Genomic DNA, 11,520 nt, shown 5'->3' on the forward strand with positions numbered 1-11,520 from the left:
CAGACAAGAGCCCAGCAATAACGCTATCTGTTGCAGAATTTCTGACCCATGTATGGAAGTCAAGAGTAATATCCTGTAAACCTTGTAAACCATGCTAGGATTGCCTTGTATTTTGAGATATTGGGAATATTGGTTGATGTTGTTCCTTGTACCTACCCTTTAACTTTTTCCTTTGTTTGATTTATCTATGTTATGCCGAATAAAGGTTTTCTGTTTCTGTTCACTAGGTAGGACTACCACCATGTTTTGGATATTAAGCAAAACTTTATAGAATTGAAAACACTAAACTCTATCATTGAGGCATACTATAACTATAAACAAGGCATGGAATACAATGTTTCCTCCTTATGATTGGCTCTTCACACTATGAACCTTGTTGTCAGGAGAAATTGTTGACATCGGGTTCCAACTACGCAGCCGGCAAACTGAAGAAGTTGATGGAAATGTGTCCTTTAAGTATCTGGAACAGGCGTTTTTGCAAAGGCTGTTTTTGGAAATGCTTTGTACATGTGGATTCCTCCTACCAAGTTGAACAGACTATATGGACTAATATTTATCTTCAAAGGAGGAAACATTGTATTCTGTGCCATATTTATAGTTGTTGTATGCACTTATTTTGATGTTGTTGTTGACACCACCAGCTTTTAAATTGTAAACTGTTGTGAACAACAGCTGAGGCTTTGGCAGAGCCCCCATTATGTACCTCTCTGCCTCTGTGTGTGATCCATCAATTCGGGGTTGCTAACTCCAGGCTGGGGAATTCCTGGAGATTTAGGGGTGGAGCCTGGGAAGGGGGGGTTGGGGAGAGGAGGGACCTCAGCAGGGCATGATGCCATGGAATCCACCCTCCAGAGCAGCCATTTTTGCCAGGGGACCTGATCTCTGTAGTCTGGAGAGCCGTTGTAATTCCAGGAGATCTCCAGGCCCCACCTGGAGGTTGGCAGCCTTCGCTATCGTGCAGGCAAATGGGAATGAGCAGGGCTATTTTTGGGCAGGAACACACAGGAACGGAGTTCAGTCTGGCTCCCAAGTTGGCCACGCCCAGCAGGAACTCATTAGCATAATAGGCCACACCCAACAGCAGAAACTCATTAGGATTGGCTACATTAGGGGTGTGTGGCCTAACATGCAAAGGCGTTCCTGCTACAAAAAAGGCCCTGGGTTTTGACAACAAACAAGGTAAACAGAATAGCAAGCAAAAGGTGGGTGTGGCTGGATGACCACACTTCTGGTAACATGGGGGTGCGTCCTAATGTGCTAATGAGCTGTGTTGGCAGGGGCATGGCCTAATATGCTAATGAGTTTCTGCTGTTGGGTGTGGCCTATTATGCTAATGAGTTCCTGCTGGGCTTTTTCTACAAAAAGAGCCCTGGAACGAGCAACCAAGTTATGCAAAGCCAAAGCCTCTAGTGTTGTTCTGGAGGTGGGTGAACATTGAAGTGCCCTTTGCCCGTATCTAGGTGCCCTTTGCCCGTATCTAGGTTCATGCAGGAGACTATTGCATAATGCAGAGGAGCCCCTGGGCGGTTCTGTGAGCCAGATGTAGACCCTGGCCCATCACTTGCCTGGTGGTGCCGGATAATGCCATCAAGGGACAGCCAATTTATGGTGCCTCATAGGAGTTTCAAGGGAAGAGACGGACAGAGGTGGTTTGCCCTTGCCTGCCTCTGCGTGGGGACCTTGGACTTCCTTGGGGGGTCTCCCATACAAATACTAACCAGGGCAAATACTAACCAGATCCAAATACTAACCAGGTAGCTGCCCAACTGGTGTCCCTACCCTGAGCTCCAAAGGATTGAGGCCTGCAGGATCTGACTTGCCACTTAAAGAATGGAAGATGGCTAATAGAATACGAGCTGGGTTTGGCAGTTGTGCAGACCTGCCGTTTAAATGGGGCAAAGTATCAGGGCCTGAACGTGATTGTGCTGCAGCCTGCCAAACTGTTTTCCATCTGTCCCAGGAACATGAGCGTCGAGCTTTCCAGGGAGATGTGACAGAGCTTTTTGAACTCTCCCCAGCTGCGATCGAGTGGATTGAAATTTTAGATATTAGAATTTAGGGGGAGTGCCCAATCAGTCTGCATACCCGTTGTATCAACTTGGTTGCGTATTTTATATTATTATATGCCTCCTGCGTGTAATTCTGCCAGACGATAAATAAAATAAGAAATAAATACTAACTAGGGCCAACCCTTGGGAGCTGCGGTGGCTCCAGTGGTTTAGACGCTGAACTGCAGGCTGTGGAAGGTCGGTAGTTCAGCGGTTCGAGACCCGGGGGCCGCATGATGGAGTGAGCTCCCGTCTCTGGTTCCAGCTCCTGCCAACCTAGCAGTTCGAAAGCAAGAAATTGCAAGTAGATAAATAGGTACCACTTCGGTGGGAAGGTAACAGCGTTCCGTGCGCCTTGGTGTTTAGTCATGCCGGCCACATGACCACGGAAACGTCTTCGGACAGCGCTGGCTCTTCGGCTTTGAAACGGAGATGAGCACCGCAACCCTAGAGTGGGATTCGACTGGCTTTCGAGCAAGGGAACCTTTACCTTTACCTAGGGCCAACCCTACTTAGCTTCCAAGATCTGATAAGAGATCAGGCTAGCCTGGGCGATCCAGGTCAAGGCAAGAGACGTTCAGAGGTGGTTTGCCATCGCCTGCCTCTGCGTAGCAACCCCGGCCTTCCCTGGTGGTTTCCCATCCAAGTACTAACCAGGGCTGACCCTGCTTAGCTTCCGAGAGCTGACAAGATTGGACTGGGCTTCACTTGCCTACCCTACAGAAAACCTTCAGTGGCTAAATGAGTTCGTTTTGTCCCTCTTCCTCCAGGCATCTACCGCTTAAGCCAAAATATTGCTACGGCCAAACCGAGAATCTTATGTGAGACAAGATGCTTTTGATCTGGGGATTAGTGGCTTGAACCGTCTCCTCAAATTTTGGGGGGTAACAAAAAGAAGGTCCAGAAAACGAAAAGGACTTCAGTCCATCGCCGGAATTCAGTTTCTAGCTTAAGGAACGGGGAAACGGCCTGAAGGAAGAGAGCGCGTGGCTACCCGCAGACCAAGAAGGAGGCGTCGGAAGGGAATCAGTCCTCCTTTTGCGCGCTTGGTCTTTGAAAACGATATTTGCGTTGGCTTCCCCGTCCAGCTCTAGATCTCTCTGCCAAACCAGCTCTCTGCTCACTCCCAGGAAGGGCTTTAGAAAGCGGGGCGGGGTCCCAGCAGTCCTGGATTGTTCTTCTATAAGCAAGTCAACAAAAGACCTTCTCTTGCTCATTCCTTATAATCCCCTCTGTTATTCTGCAAGGCTGTCGGGGGTTTGTTTTCCCCACTCTCTGCTTATCTGTACATTTATGAATGCCCACGAGTTGGCGGTAGCCAGGGCCAGCTACGGGTTTTTATGCCCTCCCCTTGTGAAGAAGAAGAAGAAGAAGAGATTGGATTTGTACCCCGCCCTTCACTGCCCGAAGGTGTCTCAGAGCGGCTGACAAAACTCCTTTCCCTTCCCCTCCCCACAACAGACACCCTGTGAGGTCGGTGGGGCTGAGAGAGCTCTTGACAGAAACTGCTCTTTTTTCAAGAACAGCTCTTGTCAGAACTACGGCTTGCCCAAGGTCATCCGGCCAGGTGCAAGTGGAGGAGTGGGGAATCAAACCCGGTTCTCCCAGATTAGAGTCTGCGCTCCTGACCACGACACCAAACACCAAACCAAGGTGTTTGTGGGCCCCTCCATTCCAGAGCTGTTCTTCCCCCATCGCAGCCCCCATTTCTCCACAATTTCCTCCTCTTCTCCCAACCCTTATACTGCAGCTACGCTTGTGGCTGCCAAACTCCAGGTGGGGCCTGGAGATCTCCCAGAATTACAACTGATCTACAGAGGGATCAGTTTCCCTGGAGGAAATGGCTGCTATCTAGTGATGCCAGCCTCCAGCTGAGACCTGGGGGGGGGGGTCCCTTAGATGTCAAGTTCCCACAGCCACAACAAAGTACACACTTATAGAAAGGTTTTACTTTTATTTGAAGCTGAAGAAGCATCGACAGGAACACTGTGAGGAATGACGAGGATTCAAAGGACATGGCAGGTTATAGTGCATTCAAATAAGCGATGCCCAATTACGGGAGTTCCCACGCGTGCCATTAGGCCTGGGAGCAAACGTTACTATGCGGCATAAACAGATATTCTTCCCATGGCACCTCCGTGAGATAACCCAAGCAACTATCCAGTGGCAACCACCTGTGGCCTTGAGAGATACATGTTACTGCGATGAAGCAATTAAGCACATAAACAGAAACGCATAGAAAACGAAAGTAGAAACAATTGGCAGCTTGCTGACATTAGAGCTCATCTCCAGACTACAGAGATCTGTTCCCCTGGAGAAAATGGATGCTTTGGAGGGGATGAACTCTATGGCACTGTGTCCCACTGAGGTCCCTGTCCTCCCCAGGCTCCATCCCCCAAATCTCCAGGAGTTTCCCAACCTGGATCTGGCAACCCTATGCCCCCCATCCCTTGCCACTGGACGGGGGGACCTGGGAACCCTAAAGTCTATGGCATTATGAGACTGAGAGGGAGAAAACGGCTGCTTCGGAAGGTAGACTCTATGGCATTGTGCCCTACTGAGGTCTCTCCCCTCCCCAGGCTCCATCCCCCAAATCTCCAGGAGTTTCCCAACCTGGATCTGACAACCCTACCCCCCATCCCCCATCGGTGGCCAGGGGGCACCTGGGAACCCTAGGCTGGAGCACATTCCCTGTGAGGAAAGGCTGAAGAGTCCAGGAGTGTGTCCGTCAGTGTCTATTAGCCATGGTGACTAAAGGGAACCTCCACATTCAGAGGCCGTCAACCTTTGATTCCCAGTGCCTAGAGGCAATATTAGGTTAAGATCTCAACCTCTGTGCCCTTCCAGAGGAACTGGTTGGCCACTGTGTGAGACAGGATGGTGGACTAGATGGACCACGGGTCTGATCCAGCAGGGCTCTTCTGATGTTCTTAGGAAGGCCTTGGCCTCTATGCCCTGTTGTTGGCCCCCAAAGGAACTGGTTGGCCACTGTGTGAGACAGGAGGCTGGACTAGATGGACTACTGGTCTGATCCAGCAGGGCTCTTCTGATGTTCTTCTGAAGGTCTCAGCCTCTATGTCCCGTTGCTGGCTCTCCAGAAGGAACTGGTTGGCCACTGTGTGAGGCTGGATGCTAGACTAGATGGACCACGGGTCTGGTCCAGCAGGGCTCTTCTGATGTTCTAATGAAGGCCTCGGCCTCTATGCCCTGTTGTTGGCCCTCCAGAGGAACCGGTTGGCCACCGTGTGAGACAGGATGCTGGACTAGATGGACCATGGGTCTGACCCAGCAGGGCTCTTCTGATATTCTTAGGAAGGTTTCGGCCTCTGTGCTCTGTTGTTGGACCTCCAGAGGAACTGGTTGGCCACCGTGTGAGACAGGATGCTGGACTAGATGGACCACTGGTCTGACCCAGCAGGGCACTTCTGATGTTCTTAGGAAGGTCTCGGCCTCTATGCCCTGTTGTTGGACCTCCAGAGGAACTGGTTGGCCACCATGTGAGACAGGATGCTGGACTAGATGGACCACTTGTCTGACCCAGCAGAGCTCTTCTGATGTTCTTAAAAAGGTTTCGGACTCTATGCCCTGTTGTTGGCCCTCCAGAGGAGCTGGTTGGCCACTGTGTGAGACAGGATGCGGGACTAGATGGACCACTGGTCTAATCCAGCAGGGCTCTTCTGATGTTCTAATGAAGGCATTGGCCTCTCTGCCCTGTTGTTGAACCTCCAGAGGAACTGGTTGGCCACTGCGTGAGACAGGAGGCTGGACTAGATAGACCACTGGTCTGATCCAGCAGGGCTATTCTGATGTTCTTATTATACCCTGCTGGTCTCTCTTCTTGCCCCAGACCCTGCCCTCTCCAGGCTCCCCACCCAAATCTCCAGGGATTTTCTGACTCAAAACTTTCTCCAGAATTACCACTGATCTCCAGACTAGACTACAGAGCTCAGTTCCCTTGGAGGAAATGGCTGCTTCAGAGGGCGGGCCACATGGCATCACATCCCTGACGAGCTCCCTCCCCCAACTCTGCCCAACCCCAAATCTCTAGGGATTTCCTCTCCTCCTTTTCCTGGCTCCCAGCACCCTGTCCCTTTGCTGTGATTTTTATCTTATTTTAAATTGACGGTTTCTCCCGTTTCAGGTTGTAAAGACCGACTCTTTCTCTGCCCTTCCTGGACTCGGAAGGGCTTCTGCAGGAAGCGGACGACGCTGATGAAGAAGCACTGCCCCTACAGCTGTGACTTCTGCTTGGGTAATCATGAGTCCCTCCCAGTTTTTGTGAACAGTCGGGAGCCTGGAATCCATCCCCCTAGAACAGTGATGGCGAACCTTTTAGAGACCGAGTGCCCAAACTGCGACCCAAAACCCACTTATTGATCGCAAAGTGCCAACACGGCCATTTAACCCGAATACTGAGGTTTTACTTTAGAAAAAACCACTCATACATTAACTTAAGATGATCCAAACAAAGTAAGGAAAGCAATCCCAAATGCTTTCATTTACTTAAAATTATTTGGCAGAGAATTCGACACTTTAATGATGGTCTGGGCCTGGCTGGGGTGATGGCACGCGTGCCCACAGAGAGGGCTCTGAGTGCCACCTCGGGCACCCGTGCCATAGGTTCGCCACCACTGCCCTAGAAGGATCTGCTATTAAAGACCCGTAAAGCTGTTTTCGATTGGCTCAGGCAGCTGTTGGTACATCTGGACCAGTATTTTGCAGGCTCCCTGGGAATCAATCAATTAGCTATCATATGCATTGCGTGTAGAATAGCCTGGAGATCCTAAGATTGTCTGGCAGCCAGAGGTTCTAGCTCTTTTAGCGTTATGTACCACTAGGTACATGGAAAACAACACAAGTGGACCCAGTAATTTGTAAAGTCAATGACACAGGAAAGAATTACTGTACAAGTTCAAACTGTTAAAGACACATTAACAAGTCATATAAATTTCTACTTGATTTTACTAGGTGAACTTCATCCGAAGACAGAAGCCCAGTCACAGTGCCAAGGATGTTAAGGATGGAGGATGTTAAGGATGGAACGTTTCGACTGAACGTCTTTTTCAACCATCAGTTTGTAGTACTATTCTTTACTTCATGTTTCCATTAAAGGTACAAGTTATCTAAACTGGCTGAGAGCAGCTCCCAAATCTTTACAGCATTTTATTCGGATAGCAAACTGATGGTTGAAAAAGACGTTCAGTCGAAACGTTCCATCCTTAACATCCTCCATCCTTAACATCCTTGGCACTGTGACTGGGCTTCTGTCTTCGGATGAAGTTCACCTAGTAAAATCAAGTAGAAATTTATATGACTTGTTAATGTGTCTTTAACAGTTTGAACTTGTACAGTAATTCTTTCCTGTGTCATCCACTAGGTACATGTACAGCTGCGGTGGCTCAAGTGGTTAAGACACTGAACTGCAAGCTGTGGAAGGTCAGTAGTTCAGCCGTTCGAGACCCGGGTGCCGCATGATGGAGTGAGCTCCCGTCTCTAGTTCCAGCTCCTGGCAACCTAGCAGTTCGAAAGCAAGAAATTGCAAGTAGATGAATAGGTACCACTTCGGTGGGAAGGTAACAACGTTCCGTGCGCCTTGGTGTTTAGTCATGCCGGCCACATGACCACAGAAATGTCTTTGGACAGCGCTGGCTCTTCGGCTTGGAAACAGAGATGAGCACCGCAACCCTAGAGTCGGATTTGACTGGCTTTCAAGCAAGGGAACCTTTACCTTTACCTTTTACCACTAGGTGGTGAGCTAGACTTGTGTTTTTTAAGGCATGGGACGTTTCCCAGAGGTGGTTTGCCATTGCCTCCCTCTGTGTCATGGTCTTGCTATTCCTTGGAGGCTGCCCTTCCCAATACTAGCACCTGCTTGGCATGCTGGAGGCCCCAAGTTCAGTCCCTGGCATCCATGCTCCCTCTAAGCTGCGGAGTCTTGTGAGCAAAAATTCTACTTTGTGAGCGACTGGCATTAAAGTGGTGAGCGAGCGATTTGGGTGCTACATGAAGTCGTTTGCTCTGGAGCCCCATCCTTCCTGAGCTCAGACAAAAACGTGTGAGCTGGAGGCTAAAAACCTGTGAGCTAGCTCACACCAACTCAGCTTAGAGGAAACACCGCCTGGCAACTCTGGTTAAAAAATATCTCAGGCTGCTGGCAACGGGAAAACTTTTCTCTGTCTCTGAGTCCTGAATAAACAGTAGTGAGATAGAAGGATGAGACCTCTGACTCAGGGTGAGGTCTCTCCATATTTTACAAGTTACGAGTACTCTGTGGACCTGTGTTTTACGTCACGCTCTCTGTGCAACTGCTCTGATTCCAAGTCCCATGTCTGGTTTTGTTTCGGGTCCAGATTTCCCTTTCCCGACTGTGGTGCCGACCCCGCCTCCGTCAAGGATGAAAACGAGGATTGTCCCAGAGGGCAGGAATGTCACTTTCCAGTGCGGGCGGAAGATCATTCATAAAAAGGGCAAAGTTTAGTGAGTATCTTGCTTTGTCTCATTGGCCCCTGCTTCAGACCAAGCCACCTGGCACGCAGATTCAAAGAATAACCTCTGGGAAGCCTCCAAATGGGGCAGGAAGAGAACAGATCTTCCTTGAGAGCCAGCTTGGTGTAGTGGTTAAGAGCAATGGACTCTAATCTGGAGAACCGGGTTTGATTCCCCAGCTCCTCCACATGCAGCCAGTTGGGGGACCTTGGGCCAACCACAGTTCTCTCAGAGCTCTCTCAGCCCCACCTACCTCACAGGGTATCTGTTATAGGGAGAGGAAGCAAAGGAGATTGTAAGCCATGACGCCTCCTCCTCCTCCTCTTTCTCTCCTTCTTTCCTTCCCCCAGCAACTGGTATTCAGAGGTATACTGCCTTTGACCATGGAGGTTCCAATGAGCAATCATGGCTAATTGCTGTTGATTTTTTTAATGACTTGGTCTTGATTTCTGTTTTAAAGCCATCTCAGCCAGTGAACCCTTACTGTGGCTTGCAGTGGCGGATTCTTTCAGTTAGCTTTCACTCGAGATCTAAAACTCACTTCCTTTTGTCTGCCCTGAATCTACTACCCATCAACGGCATTAAGCAAACGACCATTAGGTGAATTCTAGCATTATGGTGGGAGGCAGAACATGTTCTTCCTCTCCTCTGTCTCTAGGCAACATTGGGGGAAGGTCTTGGCCTGCATGCCCTGTTGTTGGCCCTCCAGAGGAGCTGGTTGGCCACTGTGTGAGACAGGATGCTGGACTAAATGGACTCTTGGTCTGATCCAGCAGGGCTCTTCTGATGTTCTTATGAAGGCCTCAGGCTCCATGCCCTGTTGTTGGCCGTCCAGAGTAACTCTTTGGCCACTGTGTGAGACAGGATGCTGGACTAGATGGACCACTGGTCCGATCCAGAAGGGCTCTTCCTATGGGGCTGGAGAACAGTGAATGAGTACATATACGATTCTCAGCCCAGTTAACGCTTCAACCTGCACAGAGCTCCTACCAGACTGGGATACAATTGGGGGGGGGGGGGTTTTTTAGCTGTAGAGTGGCCACCCTGAAATACTGCTTGGGGGGGGGGCAAGGATCCCTCCCCAGAACAGTACGAAGGAGGTATCAGAAGTCTGTGGCAATCCTTTACTGGATTCCAAAGCTATGTTGGCATTTACTGCCCCTGAGCTAAAACACAGAGTCTCCTTTTTAAAACCGAAACTGAGCAATACGTATGCTTATCCTCCCAAATGACTGCTGCCCCTTTCCCCTATTCTCTCTCATCTCTCCCCCCCCCCCTATAGCTGGTACAAAGATAAGGAACTTCTGGAATATTCCTATCCGGGGTACCTCTCATTGAACGACGACCACATGAGCATCATAGCCAACGCGATCAACGAAGGCACCTATACGTGCATCGTCAAGAAGAAGTCAAAGATCCTCACAACGTACTCCTGGAGAGTCAAGGTGAAGCAGTAGGGGGGTTGGGGAGGAGTTCTTTGCAGGAACTTTGGACTCTTGGCAACCGCATAGCTGATCTGCAAAGCACCTCCCTCCCCTTCCCGCCCTCTGCCATTCGGCTACCCTGTTGGGGATGCTGGCATTTCCTCAACCTGAGACCATTGCTTCTTTTTTTAAAAAAGTGTGCATGGACAATTAGGAAGGTTTCTCTTTTAGCAGTCCTCCTGATCATAGAGATGAAGATAGCAGGGCTGATAGTTTGTTTGTTAGCTTACCACTGTGGCGTTATGGATGGCAAAACACACGGTTATTCTTTAAAAACAGAAGTGTCTCGAAGGTCTGGTCCGAAATGCCAGGTTTTTTTTTTTCAGATTCTAAGATTGGTATTGGGAAAGTGGGCGGATGTGAACAACATGCAATTTAACAAGGATAAGTGCTGAGTTCTGCATCTGGATAACAAAAATGAGGAACATGCACACAGGATGGGGGATATACTTCTGGGTAGCAGTGTATGTGTGTGTGTGTGAACAAGATCTTGGGGTACAGGTGGACCATAAGTTAAATATGAGCAGCCAGTGTGATGCAGCGGCAAAAAAGGTTAATGTGATCTTGGGGTGTATCAACAGAACAGAACATCCAAACTGAAAGATGTCATAGTCCCGCTGTACACTGCATTGGTCAGGCTGCACCTGGATTATTGTGTGCAGTTCTGGAGGCCTCACTTCAAAAGGGATGTGGACAGAATGGAATGGATGCAGAGGAGAGCCACGAGGGTGATCGGGGGCCTGGAGACCAAGCCCTATGAGGAAAGGCTGAGGGACTTGGGAATCTTTAATCTGGAGAAGAGGAGGTTGAGGGGGGGGGAATGGATGTCTCTCTTGAAGTATTTGAAGGGCTGTCCCTTAGAGGAGGGCAGGGATCTGTTCCTGTTGGCAGCAGAGGAGAGGACTCACGATAATGGGTTTAAATTAAGGGCGAGAAGGTACCAGCTGGATATTAGGGAAAACTTTGTTATAGTAAAGAGTTATGCCACAGTGGAATCAGCTGCCTGGGGAGGTGGCGAGCTCCCCCCTCCCTGGGCAGTCTTTAAGCAGCGGCCGGACAAACACTTGTCAGGGACGCTCTAGGCCAGGGGTGGCCAAACAGCAGCTTGGTAGCCGCATGCTGCTCTTTCGCACAGTCTAATTTAATGTTTTTAAAAGCATATTTTCCAATAGAAATGCGTAATATGTGTTGATGTCTTGCGGCTCTCAAACAGCTGATGTTTATTCTGCGTGGCTGATACGTGGAGCCAGTTTGCCCACCCCTGCTCTAGGACGATCCTGCACTGAGCAGAGGGTTGGACTAGGTGGCCTCTATGGACCCGTCCCACTCCGTGATTCTAGTTCAATGACTTCCATCTGAGAAGTGGGGATAGACGCCCTGGAGCCAAATACCGCCTCAGCCTTCACTTCCGGTGGCCTTAAACGCTCGACTGCTGCGCCAAACGCAGAAATAGCCTACGGCAGGGGTCCTCGGCCTTTTTGAGTCTGTGGGCACCTTTGGAA

General features: G+C 49.7%; 1 protein-coding gene across 1 annotated transcript in view; it reads left to right on the forward strand.

The window, feature by feature from the left end:
- Positions 1-10,074, forward strand: part of MMP23B (matrix metallopeptidase 23B) — a 28,087-nt gene extending 18,013 nt beyond the window's left edge. The window contains exons 6-8 of the mRNA XM_015417953.1: positions 6,190-6,300; positions 8,399-8,525; positions 9,817-10,074. Coding sequence (XP_015273439.1) covers positions 6,190-6,300; positions 8,399-8,525; positions 9,817-9,991 — 413 coding nt within the window. The 3' untranslated portion in view covers positions 9,992-10,074. The remainder of the gene's footprint in view (positions 1-6,189; positions 6,301-8,398; positions 8,526-9,816) is intronic.
- The last annotated feature ends 1,446 nt before the right edge of the window (positions 10,075-11,520 follow it).

This window comes from Gekko japonicus, unplaced genomic scaffold (assembly GCF_001447785.1).
Source record: "Gekko japonicus isolate JY-2015 unplaced genomic scaffold, Gekko_japonicus_V1.1 scaffold893, whole genome shotgun sequence".
NCBI classification, from domain to species: domain Eukaryota; kingdom Metazoa; phylum Chordata; class Lepidosauria; order Squamata; family Gekkonidae; genus Gekko; species Gekko japonicus.